This window comes from Triticum urartu, chromosome 3 (assembly GCF_003073215.2).
Source record: "Triticum urartu cultivar G1812 chromosome 3, Tu2.1, whole genome shotgun sequence".
NCBI classification, from domain to species: Eukaryota; Viridiplantae; Streptophyta; class Magnoliopsida; order Poales; family Poaceae; genus Triticum; species Triticum urartu.
Genome location: NC_053024.1, coordinates 470,671,195 through 470,690,135, shown reverse-complemented (window position 1 = coordinate 470,690,135; position 18,941 = coordinate 470,671,195). Strand labels below are relative to the sequence as shown.

Below are 18,941 nucleotides of genomic sequence, written 5' to 3'. Positions count from 1 at the left end.
TATTCCATTGCATGAGTTATTTTCAGCGTATTTGTTTGGGGCAATTAGTATCAGGGAATTGAAACTAGGGGGTTGTAGGACTTAAAGTCCCTTATTTGTTTGGAGGACACGGAAATTAATGAGGGAAGGGGAAACGGGGTTACTGGTCAAACTTTCCCTTATCTCTTCCTTGGTGGGGGGTGGTAATTGAGGAAGGGAATGGGAAATGAAAGAAAAAAAGCTGTCGCCATGTACATTACTCCTGCTCCGCATGTCTAAAAATGGAGTACAGATGGTGGGCCCATTTTCTTAGTTAGTTTCCCTATCAAATTCCCACGGAAAATTCCTTTCAATCACCAAACAAGGAAAATGGGACTAGAAGTCTATTTCCCACATTCAAACCCCCCAGTCAACTCCCATTGTTAATTCCTTTTCCCCTTTCATAGGACTACCAAACACGTTGTTTATCCACTCAGCACTACCCCGCCACCGCGCTATGGCCCCCTTACATCGAACGTTTGCAACACATGGGGCATTGTCCTGGCTATGTGAATTAAATAGGTATTTGCTGAATTGCCATGTAAGCTCAGTTGTGCCGATTTTTTCTTGCTATACCGCGTGGTGAGCACAATGAAGAAACAAAAGAAAACATTTATGATGATTACTTCACCGCATCTATTGTTTAGTTTAGTAGTATCATATTTCAAGTATTTTAATTATACGTGTGTCTAGAAAGATCCCATATTAAAGTTATCCTTCAGTAAATATATCGTGACTCTGAAGATTGATGAAGTTACAGGTTTTCTCGATCTAATTCCACCACATTACTAACCGTTTGGTGCATTAGCACACGTAAGGAAAAAAATCCAATAAAATCACTAGACATGTCGTTCTATGTATACTTCATATTGCTTTTTTCTTCTTTTGTGTACCATTTTCTTTTCCCGCTTTTATCTGTATTTTTACAATCAATGTTTGATCACAGACATTAGTTTTTTTAGAATCCACACAGACATTAGCTAGTACAATATATACATGGAAGACATTTTTTTGAATTAAAGGAATAATAAATTTCGTCAAAAACTAAAAATCATCAAATGAGTGTCACTTTTCTCCATTTTCTTAGTTTTTTTTAGCATAAGAAATGTTTTCTTAGTTTCTTTGGCATAAAAATGTTTTCTTAGTTTTTTCTCGAGAAGAAAAATATTTTTCTTACTTTTTTTTTGAGAAAAAATATTTTCTTAGTAGTCTCCAAAAAATGTCTGCTAGAAGATCGGGAGCCCTACTTACTGAAGCCCGTAAAGTTCTCTGACGTTTGTACCCACGAGCCCAAACAAAAAAGGGCTCGGCCCATTTGCACACCGCAGCTGTTACCGTTTTCACCCCAGCCGCAGCCTAGATACTCCTCCGCGCCTGGGCAGTTCGCACCGAGCGGGAGGCAGACAGGAACAGTCCAGACTCCAGAGAGCGCCCCCCCTGCACAGAGAGCGAGAGGGAGAGAGAGAGAGAGAGAGAGGGCGGAGCAGTCGCCGGCGGCGGCCAGCAGCGGAGCGGAGATGAAGGAGAGAGGCGGGTCGAGGGCGGCGGTGGACGAGCGGTACGCGCAATGGAAGTCGCTCATCCCCGTCCTCTACGACTGGTTCGCGAACCACAACCTCGTCTGGCCATCCCTCTCCTGCCGGTAATCCCCGCTTCCTGCGACCGCCTCTGTTGCTTCCCATCTCCATTCCCGCAGTTCCGTGGTCGTAGGCGTTGTGTTCGAGCAGATTCATGTGGGGTTAGGGTTTTGCCTCACGAACGTATCTAGGGTTTTGCCGCCACGAACGTATCTAGGGTTTTGCTCTGTGACAGCGCAGCCTGTGCATGCGGTGTCTCCAGATCTGCGCGTGGTTAGTGCCTGGGCTGCTATGGTGAGCAGGGTGGAAACTTTGGGTTGAGTTATTGCCCTAGGGTTTTGGGTTCTAGGTTTTTTGTGGCATGCGACTATTTGAGACGGGGGTTTGGTGTCTCTGTTCATGTAATGCTTGCCTTAATGAACTGTTTCGATGTGGTGGCTCCTGCCGGTGTCAACTGTTTTATCTTTTCACTATGACTGCTTGCCATCTATAGAGTGAGCACGATTTGATGATATTGCTTCTTGAGCATCGGCTCTGTGGTGCATTCTTAATCACTACCTGGTACTTTGAAGCTAATAATATGACAGATTAGTGGCATTCTGTTTGGAAGCATGCTAGTTCATTTTTGCAGCGTTTTTGACCTAAAATAGTGGGTTCTGCAACTAATTTATTTGCCGATCTGTTGGTTTGATTCGGAACAGGTGGGGTCCTCAGTTTGAGCAGGCTACCTATAAGAATCGTCAGCGCCTTTACCTATCAGAGCAGGTGACCTTCAAAAGTCCTCAGTCTGAGTGCTTCCACAAACAGATATTCAGCATCTGGGACTGGTTATCAGTTTTTGTTACATAATGAGTATATTTTCTTAACCAGATCTAACTATATTTTTTTTTAATCCCGATGGTTTCAGACAGATGGAAGTGTCCCGAATACCCTGGTCATTGCAAACTGTGAAGTTGTGAAGCCACGGGTTGCAGCTGCAGAGCACATATCACAGGTTATTCATTGTTCATTGGTTTTCCATCACAATTTCAGTTTGTTAGTGCAGAATAACGTGATTTTTTGAGATTCATGTAAATATATAGATCTGGCCTCTGATTTTTGTGCGTGCGTATAATGGTATAATTATGGTGTTTCCTGCATGCAGTTTTTAGTTAACCTTCTCTGCCAGTTTCTTATGCCTGTATATAATGGTATACTTATGGTGGTTCCTTGTTTTTTTATGTATTGTGGAGTATTCTTGCATTAACTTGCTCGAGAGGGCCTAAACTAGGAATTCTTCATACTGGTCATTAATTGGTTCAGAATAGAGCTGACAAGATGTCTGTTTTGTACTGCAGTTCAATGAGGAAGCACGATCACCTTTTGTAAAGAAGTACAAGACTATCATTCACCCTGGAGAGGTAATAATTTGTCCTGTATATTCCTAAGTTGCAACTACTTAGTATCTAAGTTATATTCTTTACATGTTGCTTACTCTGTTTTTAATTTTCTGTATCTTGATTATCCTCTTTCTCTTAATTTACACTGGATACTTCATTTTTGAAACTTTATGTTATCTGATCTGTATCTTTCTGTTTTCTAAGATGGTCTTTGTGTTCTTGTGTTTAGCTTGCATGCCTAGCAGTTTACTTGTTCATGCCGCTTTGATTTATGAGTTGAAGTCAGCTGTTGATGCATTCTGACTTTGTTTGTTTATTGTGTATCCAGGTTAACCGAATCAGGGAGCTTCCACAGAACAGTAGGATCATTGCAACTCATACGGACAGTCCAGATGTATGTCCAGGCCTTTATACTGCTACTTAGTTCTTTCGAAAGAGTCGATAATCTCTAAGCATTCCGGTGACATTTTATGAATTTATATGCTTTCTACGTCCCCAAACAGGTGCTTATTTGGGATGTTGAGTCCCAGCCAAATAGACATGCTGTCCTAGGAGCTACTGATTCTCGCCCTGATTTGGTATGTTCTCTTATTTTTAATTCTTAATTTCGTGTCATTTTGAGATGTTGAAAGTTGCATTTCTGCATGATGGGCTGGAAAAATCATATAGGATGTGAACGCCATGGATAGTGATAATATCCCTAATATCCCTGATTTGGTATGTTTTCTTATTTTTTTTCTTAACTTGTGCGACTTCGGGTGGATTCTGAAAAAATCCTAGTAGGATGTCGACAGCATGCATATACACAATTTACTTTACTAGAATGGATCAGTTTTTTGATGTACCATATATGTAAAAATATCGGATGAAAACCACCCTAATGGTGGAAACTCTTGAGGAACAAGTGTAGAAAGTTCTAAAAAACATTCTTATGCATACACCATGTCTAGGCGAGGTATGTTCTGTAGACATGTAAATTTCATGTTTAAACATAATTGCATTTGCCATCTAAATTATTGCATTTGGATTTCTAATTTTGATAAAATAAATAAATAAATTTAGAATAGACAGGATTTTTTACTGTTCCACTTCTCTTTTCCCCGTTCTCATTTTTAAACATAACTTCCATTTATTTTCACCATAGGAGTGGTTTCCACCGGATATTTTCCCTTCATACATAGTGCTTACTACTGTTGACTTTTGTCAGATTTTAAGAGGGCATCAGGAAAATGCTGAGTTTGCTCTTGCCATGTGTCCAGCAGAACCGTATGTGCTCTCAGGAGGTTAGCAGAATTCTTTCTTGTAATATGCTTGTATCTTCTGACCCTTTTTGATATATTCAAATGTCAAGGCTCAGTTTGTGGTTGCTGAATTTATTTTATATTATGCTGTGGAAAAATAGCCGCAATAGCTGGAACAAGTTGATTAACCAAACGGTAAAACAGGCAAAAACTTTTTAGGAAAGTGGATTTATCATGATCCACTGCAATGTCAGACCCTTTGTATGATCCACTCCACGAATTTTCTCCACTGAAAATTAAATATCTCTTGTTGCTTTAGCGTTCCCTCCGTCCCTCTACATACCCTTTGTATGTTCCTAACAAATAACAAGCCAAGAAATTTGAAGATGTTCTGACTTGATATCACAGTTTACGTTCGTATACTTTTTCTTTGTAATACACGATTGTGTTATTTGTGTCCATGAACCTCAGAACGGATCTTCCGATTCCATTGGAGCATGTGTGAGCCAAGATAGGCCCACTCCTGATTTAGCTGGCAAAGGGAGATGGCATGACAGCATTAACACATAAGCAAAAATGAAGAGAAGAAAGTAGAACTAATCACCAAAGCCGCCAATGTGATAACTAGACCATCTATTTGCTAGCTTGTCTGATCGACCTTACTTGGATCACCTTTAAAGTAATAGGGACCTAAAAGGTTAAAAGTTCTCTTGTCAACTTCAGTGGACCCAATGGAATAAGGGATGCGTCAGTTCCTTTTATTTTATTTGAGTGAGCTGATGTGATAGCTTGAGCTTTGTTCACATGCAAAATGTAAATAGGAAAGGACAAGTCTGTGGTTTGGTGGAGCATTCAAGATCACATATCTGGACTTGGAGACTCCTCAAAAAGTGAGGCTTCCCCAGGGGCATCAGGCAGCAAGCATAGCAAAACTGCAAATGAAAAGGATAGTCCTAAAGTTGATCCTCGAGGTGTATTCCACGGGCATGATAGCACTGTTGAAGATGTCCAGTTCTGCCCTTCGAGGTAAATATGCTACACTAAGTTTCTTGTTTTTATGGTTATTTTCTATTTGATTGACATGCTTTTCAATTTACATGAGTAAGAGCTCACTTGAAGTGCTGGTTTGCTGTTTGTTTGTACGTTTGATCTTTATGGTTTTCCTTTTCTTTTTTGAATAAAGTGCACAGGAGTTCTGCAGCGTTGGTGATGATGCTTGTCTTATTCTCTGGGATGCCCGGACTGGTACTAGCCCAGCCGTTAAGGTGACACTCTTCTCTATCTTATGTGTCAACATTGTTTTTTGCAAGAAGCTGTGTATCAAGAGTTGACGCTCACTAAGGAAAGGAAATGATTGGTACTCCCTCCATTCCATATTAAGTGTCGCTGATTTAGTACAACTTTATACAGTGAGTAATTGTCAATGATGACTCACATTGATTGATTCATTGGAATGGTTGATTTTCTCGTCCAAACCCATCCACCACTGTCTGGTCTTAACATAAAAGCAAGAGTCTTGCTCGCTCTTTGGTGGCGAGGGAACTAAACATGCCCCCTTGACCACCAGCAAGGCGAGTTAAGTGTGGGCAGAGAACCGAACATGCTCTTAGTCACATCAGCTTGATATATTTTGCTGGGTATTATGGTTCTTTTGTCGTTTCATTCTGCTTCTTTTAATGTACTTACATTTTTGTTTAAATTGGCGAACATACATTATCTGCAGTTGAACGAGTTATGAATTTGTGATCATAGAGCAGATTTAGTAGTACTGGGATTACAGTCGACTAGATTTTAGTGCAACCAAAATCTATTTGTTAAGTAAAGAGGCTGAAGTATCTTTTCTTTTTAGTATAATGTACTTCTTTCTTCTAATAAATAAACAATGCATCTTAATTTTGAAATTGTGTTCTTTCTGATGTCCAGGTTGAGAAAGCTCATGGTGGAGATGTTCATTGTGTCGATTGGAATCTTCATGATGTTAATTACATCTTAACTGGGTATGTTGACGTGAATGCCTTCTCAGTTCTGAATAATCTGTGACGAGATCTTTACTTAGTTCAGATGTATTTGATTTTGGGCTTTTCATCTATGTTTGTCAATTGTTTGCACTTTTTTTCTTCATATTTTGTACTCCCTCCGGTCCATATTACTTGTAGCTAAAACTGATGTATCTAGAACTGAAATACATCTAGATACATCCATTTCAGCGACAATTAATTTGGATCGGAGGGACATGAATATCTTCTTAATTCTGTATAATCTCTGATGAAATCTTTAGTTATTTCAGATCTATTTGACTTTGTGCTTTCATCTATGTTTGTCAATTGCTTACACATTTAATTATGGTGGTTTCTTCTCATATTTAGCTCTGCTGATAACTCTGTCCGAATGTGGGATCGGCGAAATCTGGGTCCTGGAGGTGCTGGTTCTCCAATTCACAAATTTGAGGGCCATAAAGCTGCTGTCCTTTGTGTTCAGGCATGTACAGAGAATCTTTTGGTCACGTACATGTTCTTTTCATGTGGATATGGACATTTGGTTACTGTCCATGGTATTGCAGTAGCTTTTGTCAATAATTCATACCTTATGCTTTTCAGTGGTCTCCTGACAAAGCATCTGTTTTCGGAAGCTCTGCGGAAGATGGTTTCTTAAATGTGTGGGACCATGAGAAGGTATATACCGTTGGCGATGGGAGTTCACTTTAACATTACTCATTCTCTCTCATGTACTAGTTCTGTATCTTGAGACTGATAAAAGTTCTCGTGGTGTAGGTGGGAAAGAAGAAAAATCCTAATTCACCTGGCGGGCTTTTCTTTCAACACGCAGGTCATAGGTACATTGTTTTTCTACATATCTTACTTCATGTGGTATATGAAACTCAAAATCCGGCTTTTTTCTTGAATGGTTATACCATGTCCATTGGCATATTCTCTGCCATATTGCTGGCAGAATTGAAGAAATGCCTTTGTATCAGTAGCTAGTTTAGCTAATCTTCTCTTTACAATAGACGGCAGAATTGAAGAAATGCCTTTGTGTATCAGTAGCTAGTTTAGCTAATCTTCTCTTTACAATAGACTTCTACTGGATTTTTTATGAAACTGTATTTTCCGTTAAAATCTGACCAGCAGACTAATTTAGTAAACCTGAGACTTAAATCTAATGATTGGTGTCTAACATGGGCTGATAGATGATTGTGCAGTTGTGGACCTGTACACCATTAATGTTGTAGCTCAGACTTTCTGGCAAAATAAAAATAAGAAGGGAATTGTTATTTTATGCTCTTGAGATCTTATGCACCCGTGATTTTTATGTCTAGTTGTGCATGTAAAAAAATACAATTTGATTTACTCCTTTACGGGCTTAATGAGGGCTTATGCCATTGGCAACTTTCAAATTGGTCTGGATCTATTCATACTTTGAGAGTCAAAGCTAATTGGATGTGCAGGGACGATAAAACCATGTTATGCCATAAATTGATGTTGCATTTCCATTGTTCCGTAATAATCTGTTGTTTATCTTGTTCACCTTGCTAGGGACAAGATCGTAGATTTCCACTGGAACTCTTCAGATCCTTGGACCATTGTGAGTGTATCTGATGATGGTGAGAGCACTGGTGGAGGTGGAACTTTGCAGGTACTTCTCTTACAATTGCGCAATCATGGTGTAAACACACTACTAGAAAGAACTGACATGCTAGATATTGTATACGGTATATGGTACATACAGTTTTATGCGCTTATAACTGGAGATACATTACAGTTCGGATAACGTGACTCCCATCTCAAAATAGCTTTGAATATGCATATATGGGCACTGTTATCATCAGGGCCTGTTGGAACGAACAGTTTCAAACCATATGCAGCGTGATGTTTCCTTCTGACCCTATCTTAATAGTACTCCCTCCGTCGCGACACTTATTTTGGGACGGAGGGAGTATATTAATAACATGTACTCCCTCTGTAAAGAAATGTCGTATAAATGCTCTTATATGTCTTATAATATGGTGTAACAGTTACATTGGTGTTTTCCTTTGCTTCATAACATGCTTGGTGTATTCTTACTGATTTTTTTACTGATCCAGATATGGCGTATGAGTGATTTGATCTACCGCCCAGAGGACGAGGTTGTTTCAGAGCTGGAGACCTTCAAGTCTCACTTGGCCAGCTGCACTCCGAGGGCTTGAATCATGAGATAGTAGTTATCTGTCCATTTGAAACATTGGTCATGTCCTCTGATGCTAGAACAACCTAGACTTGTGCCCTTAAGGTGCTTGTGAGCTTATTTAACTTGTTGTATTATTCGAATCTGTATGCTCTGCGAACACAGCGGAGCTTTATTTCTGTAGCCAGACTATTGGGGTATTATTGGCCTATTGGGAACATTGTACCGGTAGCTTCGAGTGGACCTTATGAGATTGCTTGTAATGAGTGTTTGTGTTTATGACTTGGTCAGTTGTTTTTTTGTGAGAAAACTTTTGATATATTCATCTTTATACAGTACAATGGACACCAAATAAAAATTACATCCAGATTCGCAGACCATCTAGCAATGATTAAGGTGAGCTGAAGGTGTGCTGCCATCATTGCCCCTTTGTTGATGGTGTTGGGCAAAACTTGTATTCCCTCCTTAAACTAATATAAGACTGTTTAGGTCACTATTTTAATTATCTAAATGCTATTATAATTGTTTACAGAGGTAGTAGGCAGCCTGTTGTGCTAACGTCGCATAGGACCAAAGCATGAGAACATCAACCGCCGTTTGCGACCAAAGCATGAGAACATCAACCACCGTTGAAGAAGAGTAGTGTAGATTGGAAAGATCATAACACAAAGCCTAACAAGACTTGAAGGAATATCTAAAAATAGAGCCCTTCCGCCGGCAAAGACCAGAATCCACCGTGTCACCATGGCCTTAAAGGCCATCGAAGATGAGGTAGGCCAGTGGTTGTGCCGATGGGTGATAGAGGAATCCTAAGATTTTCTTGGGGGAGAAGGCGACTTATGATGTACTCCCTTCGTCCAGTGTCAAAAAATGTACACTGAGACAGAGGGAGTATTCAATTGTGTAGTTGCTTCCTTTCCTTTTTTCTGAGCCCATATAGTTGCTTCTATCTTGATAATTTTTATTGATCGTGTTGTTGCCTTTTCTTGACAACGCTTCTTTCATTCTTGGGTTACCCGTCGATGTGCAATTTGAGCTTTGGTCACGTTGACTGTTGCTGAGTTTTTTTCCCGAGGGATTGACTGTTGCTGAGTTGGTATGGGCAGAGGACATTTTGGGCTCCACTACCGTGTAATATTGTCGTAATCAATCTCATATGGTTAACGTGACAGCAAATGTAGTGTCAATTCTAGACAAAAGCAAATTTTAAGCTAATTGATGCTTTTCTGGGGCAAAGCGGGCTGCATGGAGGTGTAGTACACAAAGACTGGTTGTGCATAACATGCTTCCTCTTATCTTTGTTTTTCACATGAGAGTTAAGAGTATAAATATAAAATAATTCTGAACCGTTGATTGCAGTAGAAATTACCAATCCAACTTCATCATCTCAAATGTAAAAAGAGAGGGAAGAGGGACCATATTAAAATTACTCTTTGGTTTTACGAGACTTTGGATGTTTGGATCGGCCGACCCATTGTTCGTGGACATTTGATGACTTTCGTTGCATGACAAAAGTGACTGGACCGTCTGGTTTCGTACATTTAGTGGCTATGATGATCCATGTTGGAGTTGCCGAAATCCTGGCCTCGTTCTTTCTCCATTTTGGATGTCTATTTGGTAAATTCGTGCTTCGGGATCTTACTAAATAATGGATTGAAATTGAAGGGCATCTATCTTGTCCATGTTAAAGATGCGCATGTGCATAGGCTGATGGGATCGTCCCAACAGCGCAATTCACGTTAAGCCGCGGTGGATCGAGTCAGGTTGACCTGCCGCGGTTCCGATCTGGCCACCAGGGCAGGTCGCGGCACGTGACATGTGCCAAGGCACAATCGGCAAGTGGACTTGATCACTAGCTGGACGGTTTCTCCACGTGGTTCCTTCATCTGAGTAGCTTGTTGCATCGAAATGATAAACCAACACACCTCACGGCACCATTCAAGCTGGTCACGGGGCTATTGTTGTGAGAAGTAAACGAGTTATGCATCTTGATTCTCAGACTCTCCATACACATAATTGAATCAATCGACTCTTTCAAAAATCAAAATAGTCACTCTACACTCTAGCTCTCTTGTTTGGATAGATCGGGAGATGTGGATTGACGAGGTAGAGTGTTCTTTTCTTCTACACCAAGCGCTCAGCTTGGCAAGCCACCAACAAAAATTGCAATCAAGAGTGTTCTTTTTTACGAGCTAGAGTGCCACTATCATTATTTTGTTATATGATGATGAAACGCTAGGGCCGACGCGATGCTCAGTGAGTCAGTGGTGGGTCACAGCGGCTTGCATTGAATTGAGCCCATGGGTCTGGGGATCTCCAACCTGGCACGGTACATGGTCGGCTATGGGTGCACGAGGAGGCGGCACTCTTGTACACACGGTTTCTCCCTCCCCAGCAAGCATTCCCCCGCTCCACCGCCGGGCACCGGCCTCCGCGCGCCGCGTGGCCTCCCCCTTCCTTCTCCTCGTATATTTATCACCGCGCCGAGCAGCCAAGCAGGCAACCGAAACATCATCAGCACACCAACGCACCGACGTCTCCTAGTACCTGGGCACCTGGCTTGGCTTAGCTACCTCCGCACCAGTTCGCCCGTCTCCTCACCGATCCTCGCCGCGGCGCGAGCTCGATCGGACAAATGGACGCCCCGGACGTGACGCCGGCGTGGTCTCTGGTCCGCGGCTACTTCTCCCCGGCGACGCTCTTCCTCCTCCTCAACGTCGTCATTAGCACCATCGCGCTCACCTCCCGCTCCCACCGCCGCCGCCACGACCACCACGCCGACGACGACCGCCACCGCCACCAGCACCAGCACAAGGACCACGACGACCGGTACGCTTCTCCCCCGCCTCCGGCCCCGCTGGCGCGCACGTCGTCCGTGATGGAGCGCCTGCGCTCCCTCGGCCTCTACCGCTTCCGCTCCGGCGACTTCCCTCCCGAGTACAACTACAACCCTTCCTCCGCCGGCAACGTCGGCGAGGACGACGACGAGGGCGGCAAGCAGCAGCAGTACAGCAGGAGCCGGTCTGAGCCGGCCGCGAGGAAGCCGGCGAGCAAGACGGGCAACGAGGCGGAGAAGGCGGCCAGGGCGAAGGTGGCGAAGAAGCCGGTAACGGAGACGGAAGTGAGGAGGCTGGAGCGCGCCCCGGTGCCGGCGCCGGCGCGGCTGGTGCAGCGCGCGCCGAGGGCCCCTGCGGCTCGCGCGGTGCTGACGGAGGCGAGGCGGCAGGACGCAGGGGCGCCGGAGGCCGCGTGCGTGGACGAGAGGGCGGACGACTTCATCAACAAGTTCCGGCAGCAGCTGCAGCTGCAGAGGCTCAACTCGCTGCTCAACTACAAGGAGATGCTCAACCGCGGCGCGTAGCCTCCCGCCCGCCCGCCCGCACGCACGCGGAGCAGATGCAGATCAGCTTGTGCGGGGTTCGATCTTCGATTAGCTACTAGCTAGTGGTCTTGCCGTTTGTTCATTGGATTGTTGTGTAGTTGTGCCGTGTATGAGACGCTGCAGGTCAATTTGGATCCTGCTAAAAACATTACAGAAGAAGCTTCCATTTCCTCTCTTAGATCCGTTCGTCCGGTGAATCCAAACAATAGTACGTATAAATGGGAATGGAGGCGTGGGAGAAGAGCAAAGAATCCAACTGCTCCAGCCTGTTTGTGTGATTTCCTACGATGAACACGCCAGCCAATTCGCATATTTCAAAAAGCAAAACGTAAAAAATAGGACATCTTGCAAAAAGGAGCCTGCGTGAGGGACGAAAAGAAGCCCGCTTGTAGTATTTGCCAACTCTTGCATAACTAGGCCAAGATTCCATCCTCCCATGACTGGGAAAAGAAGCCCGCAGTTATTCAGTAGACCTTTTCTTTTACAAAAGCTTTGCCTCATTTCATTAATTAAAAAAAAGAGAATTATCCTGTTATTTACGGAAAATCGGACAAAAACCGCCAGAACACAGGAAGGGGCACCACCAGCCGGCCTAACTATCAACACAAAACCCACACACGTCGTCAAGGAGTGCCGCCCTTGCGGCCACAACGGCCATCAAACTTTAGGGTCGTCGCTCATGATCCAAAGCGCCGCCTGCGCCATAGATTTGCTGGTTACAAGGTTCCTACACCAAATAAAACTTTTCGCTTGTGCCGCAACAACACTAACAAGGGTGTTAACCTTGATGGCTTTGCTAGTTGTACAAGATATTAAAAGATAGTAATGTGATAGGTAATATTTTTGTAATTTGAGAATAAATAATAGGTGAAAATAAAAGTGCAAGTAAAAGTTACTGGAAGTGTTTCATTAAGCTCAAAATTGGATCGGGGCTTATAGGTCACCTAGTGTAATTCTCTATAAGGTAAATAGTGCATCAAGTAACATAGTCATGTGAATAAAAGAATGAAATATTTCGTGCTCATGCTAGAATGTGTGTAATGTGCTGATCTTATATAGTCATTACGTCCATAATTACATAGAACAAGACCATTCCCGCGTCTATAGCTATTAATTCACTCTTTTTCTCGCAATAAATAAATAAAAAACAATTCACCCTTTAACCGAGATTCTCTTTGCATCATCCAAGTATTAAGTATAAAATGGACAATTTCCTTAAGCAAGATGACACATTGTTGTTTGCATGCTTTAATTAGAGGCCAGGGCTGAAAATTTGGGGGCCCAGGGCAAAATGTAAACTGGGTCCTTAAGTTCAGGAAATCATATAATTGGAAAATATATTATAACTCACTTAATTATATACATTTAAATATGTGCTATTCTATACAATATTTAGAAATAGCTCAAATATTAACACTAAAAAGAGTAAATGTGGTACTAAGCCTGATGTTCAATCGAAAAACATCTTCCTGCTTTATAAGCAGCACAAAAACCATGATTCAAACGCTACATGAGTTCTAAGGTTATCATTTCTCAAGATAAGAAAACAGAAAAGACCGTACCTTCAAATTTGAAGGAATGAAAATAGTTCTATCAATCCATGTGAAGTATGAAACTCTAACAGCAAAGCACCAATCTATCTGAAGTACATTGGCTAATGCTGCATTTTATTAATTATCAATGTGATCAATTTTTGCACAAAAAATCACAAAACAAAGAGCATATGTATGATAGTGTTACCGGGAGTGTGGACCTTGATTTTTGAAGATCAGAAGATGTAGAACCGTTTTCGTTTCTATACCAAAATTCAGAAATATGCAATCTGAATTCTGAAGCAGACCGGCTTGCAGCATACATATTTTCGACACTCACGTGGCGAAGAGGCTAGGCGAAACAATCGGGATGGGCGAGTACGACGTGCCGCAGGGGAGCCCCTATGGGTGTGTTTGGTAGCATGCATGAAGAGTGTATAGGCCTAAAAGTTCCCTATCCGACCAACTTTTCTCTGTTTGGTAGACTGTATGGGCTCCATCGGCCATTGTCGAACCGATGCTAAAAAGGGCCTCCACATAGCCGAGTCGAAGCACCCCACACAGGCCTGCCGGGTCGAGCGAGGCTGAGACCGCACAGGAGAAAAATCTCCCCCCGACCCACTTTCTCTCGAACGACCACCCCGCCCCTGCCTTCGCGCGACCCGCTCCCCCCTGCCCTCGCGCGACCCCATCTAACCTAGCCGCCAGCGCCCGCCCGCCGTCGATCCCCTCGCGCTACCCCGCAGTCGGGCCCCTCCTTCTTCAACCCCCCGTCGTCGTGTTGAAGGTATACGTCGCCGCCGCCCCGCCCGTACTCCTGGCCGGTCCTCGACTCGTCGCTGGCCCGCCCCTGCTCCTGGCCGTCCTCAACTCGCCGCCGCCACCGTGCTGAAGGTAGCAGATCCGCCCGTCCCTTCCCTTCCCCCGCCTTCCTCCTCTCTTCCTTCCCCTATCCGTCCTTCCTGCCTCGGCTCCCCACCTTGAACATGGTAGAGCTCTTGTTGCTGTACAGGGAAGAACAGAGAAGAGATCTTGTTCCTGACTCGGCTCCCCACCTTGAACAGGCTAGAGCTAAAGTGGAATAAGAGAGAATTGCTTATCATGCTTGTCATGCTGACAAAATTGCTTATCATAATTGGAATAGGAATTTATTGAACTATTTATCTCTGTTCATTGCTTGTCATGCTGAAAAATTATGGTGTGCTAAGTTTCCTGTTATTTGTTTGTATTGTCATAGATGGATGAATTGGCAAGAAAACGAAGGCAACTAATTGTGAGAGGAGCCGGTCTAGTGGCTGGATTGTATGCTTACATGATGGTCATGTTTAGAAGATCTAGGCAACAAACACCAAGGATAACCGTGGGCAGCATGGCCGATCGTGCCATATCTAGAGAGTCAAATTTGAGATACATTTATCACTCTAGTGACATAAATTGTTCAAATCAACTTAGAATGAGAAAAGCTCCATTTTTCCGTTTGTGTGCTATATTTAGAGAGAAAAATTTGTTGTTGGATAGCATCCATACTTCTATTGAGGAACAAGTTGCCATGTTTCTTTACGTAGTTGGCCATAACCAAAGGTATAGGACACTACAACCTATCCTTAGAAGATCAATCGAAGTCATTAGTAGGTATTTTAAGGCAGTGCTTTATGCTGTTGGGGAGTTGAGAGATGAGATGATTCGGCCTCCCTCCAACCATTGCCATCGTAAAATACAAGAAAGCACCCGCTTCAATCCATATTTCTCGCATTCCGCGAGAGCGAGGGAATCCTGCGGGCAACATGGACCAGCCCACACGCGCGCGAGGCCACAACCTTGTTTTCTGTTCTCGTTTTTTCCTTTATTTTTGTAATTTTGTATATACTTTAAAATATTATATATATATATATATATTACAAAAAACACTCTACAAAAAACATTTGGAAAATGTTGAATATGTATTTGAAAAATGCTGAATAAGTATTTGAAAAAATTAAATCAAGCATTCGAAAAATGTTGAACAAATATTAAAAAAATGTTGAATAAGTATTTAAAAAATGTAAATCAAGCATTTGAAAAATGTTGAACATGTGTTGAAAAATGTTAATCAAGCACTCGGAAAATGTTCAACAAGGATTTGAAAAAAATGTTGAAAAAGTATTTAAAAATGTTAATCAAGCATTCTAAAAATGTTGAACAAGTATTTGAAAAATGTTAATCGAGCATTCGAAAAATGTTGAACATGTATTTGAAAAATGTTGAACAAGTATTTGAAAAAAATTAATTAAGCATTCGGAAAATGTTTTGAACAAGTATTTGAAAATATGTTAAACAAGTAGTTGAAAAAAAATGTTAATTAAGCATTCGGAAAATATTGAACATGTATTAAAAAATGTTAATCAATCATTCAGAAAATGTTGAATGTGTATAGATTTGTTTTTGATCATGTATTAAAAATGATGAATTATTTGATCATGTATATAAAGTGTTAATCAAGAAAATGAGAAAAAAGTTGAACAACTATTTGAAACATGTTAAACAAGCATTTATGAAATGTTAAATGTGTAGAGAAAAAATATTGACCATGTACTAAAAAAGGATGATTTTTTATCATGTGTGTAAAATGGAAATAGAATAAAAACCGAAGAAGAAAAAAATCAAAAAGAATAGTAAAAGGCAAAATAAAATAAAGAACAAAGCAAAAGAAAATAAAAAAACAAAGAAACAAAATGCAAAAATGAATGAAAGAAAATAAATAAAAGAAACTAAATAAGACAAAAAAGGAAACATCCCAAAGAAAACCGCCCGAGTGGCGTCAAGTTGGACGCGTCCGAGTTCATACCGCGAAAGGAACCTTCTTTTTTTTACGATTAAGCGTGCATGAATGGGCTGGCCCAATTCGGCGCGAGGGGGAAAAGCTTTAGTTAGAGCTGTTACTTGTCTCGCTTAATTTTGTAATAGTCACGGCGGTGCCGCGGGCGACGTGCTCGTTTCGCTAATTTGTTGGGCTAGTGTTTATTTTTACCTGATTAAGTTGAATCTGGGGGCCTTGTGCGGTTGGCCAGTTTGGCTTGCCCATCGACGAGTGATATGTCCATTTTGCATCATGTTTTTATGTTGATATTTATTGCATTATGGACTGTTATTTCATACTATGGTACAATACTTATACCTTTTCTCTCTTATTTTACAAGATTTACATGAAGAGGGAGAATGCTGGCAGTTGAAATTCTGGACCGGAAAAGAGCAAATCTGAGATACCTATTCTGCACAACTCCATATGTCCTGAAACTTTACGGAGAATTGTTTTGGAATATATAAAAAATATTGGGCGAAGAAACAATAGAAGGGGACCCATCAGGTGGCCACAAGCCTGGGGGCGCGCCCCCTGAGCTTGTGGGCCCCATGGCAAGCCCCCGGTTCCCATCTTCTGCTACATGGAGGGTTTTGACCTATAAAAAATCATAAGGAAGTTTTCGGGACAAAGCGCCACCGTCTCCAGGCGGAACCTGGGCAGAAGCAATCTAGGGCTCCGACAGAGCTATTTTTTCGGGGAAACTTCCCTCCGGGAGGGGGCAATCGAGGCCATCGTCATCACCAACGATCCTCTCATCGTGGGAAGGTCAATCTTCATCAACATCTTCACCAACACCATCTCCTCTCAAACCCTAGTTCATCTCTTGTATTCAATCTTTGCCTCAAAAGCTCAGATTGGTACCTGTGAGTTGCTAGTAGTGGTGTATATTACTCTTTGTAGTTGATGCTAGTTGGTTTATTTGGTAGAAGATCATATGTTCAGATCCTTAATGATATTTATTACCCCTCTGATCTTGAACATGAGCATGCTTTGTGAGTAATTACTTTTGTTCCTGAGGACATGGAAGACGTCTTGTTATAAGTAATCATGTGAATTTGGTATTCCTTCGATATTTTGATGAGATGTATGTTGTCTTTCGTTTAGTGGTGTTATGTGAATGTCGACTACATGAAACTTCACCATGATTTGGGCCTAGGTGAAGGCATTGTGAACTAATAAGTAGATGATGGGTTGATAGAGCTACAGAAGCTTAAACCCTAGTTTATGCGTTGCTTCGTAAGGGGCTGATTTGGATCCACATGTTTCATGCTATGGTTAGATTTATCTTAATTCTTCTTTCATAGTTGCGGATGCTTGCGAGAGGGGTTAATCATAAATGGGAGGCTTGTCCAAGTAAGGACATTACCCAAGCACCGATCCACCCACATATCAAATTATCAAAGTAACGAACGTGAATCACATGAGCATGATGAAAACTAACTTGACGATAATTCCTGTGTGTCCTCCGGAGCGCTTTGCTTTATATAAGAGTTCGTCCAGGCTTATCCTTTGCTATAAAAAGGATTGGGACACCTTGCTGCACCTTTGCTACACTTGTTACTTGTTACCCGTTACGAATTATTTTATCACTAAACTATCTATTACCGATAATTTCAGTGCTTGCAAAAAATACCTTGCTGAAAACCGCTTGTCATTTCTTTCTGCTCCTCGTTGGGTTCAACACTCTTACTTATCAAAAGGACCACGATAGATCCCCTATACTTGTGTGTCATCAAGACTCTTTTCTAGCATCGTCGCCGGGGAGTGAAGCGCCTTTGGTGAGTGAAATTTGGTAAGGAAAATTTTATATTACGTGCTGAAATTTATTGTCACTTGTCGCTATGGAAAACAATCCTTTGAGGGGTTTGTTCGGGGTATCTTCACCCCGACTGGAAGAACAAAGAGCTTCTCCTCAACCTACCGCACCTACTGAAAATATTTATTATGAAATTCCTTCGGGTATGATAGAGAAACTGCTAGCTAATCCTCATGCAGGAGATGGAACACTACATCCTAATATGCATATAATCTATATGGATGAAGTTTGTGGATTATTTAAGCTTGCAGGTTTTCCTGGAGATGATGTCAAGAAGAAGGTCTTCCCTTTATCTTTGAAGGGAAAGTCATTCACATGGTATAGGCTATGTGATAATACTGAAGCTTGGAATTACAACCGATTGAAATTTGAATTTCATCAGAAGTTTTATCATATGCATCTAGTTCATCGTGATCGGAATTATATATATAATTTTTGGCCTTGTGAAGGAGAAAGTATCGCTCAAGCTTGGGGGAGACTTAAGTCAATGTTATATTCATGCCCCAATCATGAGCTCTCAAGAGAAATTATTATTTAGAATTTTTATGCTCGACTTTCTCGTAATGATCAATCCATGATCGATACTTCTTGTACTGGTTCTTTTATGAAGAAGACTATTGAATTACGATGGGATCTCTTGGAAAGAATTAAACACAACTCTGAAGATTGGGAGCTCAAGGAAGTTAAGGAGTCAAGTATAAACCTTGAGTTTAATTGTGTTAAATCTTTTATGGATACCGACGCTTTTCGTGAATTTAGCACTAAATATGGACTTGACTCTGAGATAATAGCTTCTTTCTGTGAATCCTTTGCCACTCATGTTGATCTCTCTAAGGAGAAGTGGTTTCAATATCATCCTCCCATTGAAGTAAAAATAGTAGAACCTTTTGAAGCTAGAGAAGAAACCACCACTCATAATGTCGATCCTGTTATTCCCACTGCTTATATTGAGAAACCACCTTTTCCTATTAGGATAAAAGAACATGCTAAAGTTTC

General features: G+C 41.7%; 2 protein-coding genes across 4 annotated transcripts; both read left to right on the top strand.

Moving 5' to 3' along the window:
- Positions 1-1,381: 1,381 nt before the first annotated feature.
- LOC125544409 (WD-40 repeat-containing protein MSI4-like) lies at positions 1,382-8,655 on the top strand. Of its 3 annotated transcripts, none has more exons than XM_048708088.1 (16): positions 1,382-1,660; positions 2,297-2,360; positions 2,503-2,589; positions 2,933-2,995; positions 3,303-3,368; positions 3,478-3,552; positions 3,644-3,691; positions 4,182-4,257; positions 5,037-5,241; positions 5,399-5,480; positions 6,139-6,212; positions 6,582-6,693; positions 6,813-6,887; positions 6,987-7,048; positions 7,749-7,848; positions 8,297-8,655. In XM_048708088.1, exons 1-16 carry the CDS (start codon positions 1,536-1,538, stop codon positions 8,396-8,398), a joined length of 1,416 nt encoding a protein of 471 aa, XP_048564045.1. In that variant the 5' UTR covers positions 1,382-1,535; the 3' UTR covers positions 8,399-8,655. The 3 variants fall into 3 exon arrangements, with proteins under 3 accessions (XP_048564045.1, XP_048564046.1, XP_048564047.1); XM_048708090.1 differs by lacking the exon at positions 1,382-1,660 and adding an exon at positions 2,039-2,042; XM_048708089.1 differs by lacking the exon at positions 3,644-3,691 and having other exon boundaries at positions 1,383-1,660.
- Positions 8,656-10,663: 2,008 nt separating this feature from the next.
- Positions 10,664-11,936, top strand: LOC125548499 (pathogen-associated molecular patterns-induced protein A70-like). The gene has a single exon (XM_048712084.1). The coding sequence runs from the start codon at positions 11,012-11,014 to the stop codon at positions 11,735-11,737; it is 726 nt and encodes a 241-aa protein (XP_048568041.1). The 5' UTR covers positions 10,664-11,011; the 3' UTR covers positions 11,738-11,936.
- Positions 11,937-18,941: the final 7,005 nt, after the last annotated feature.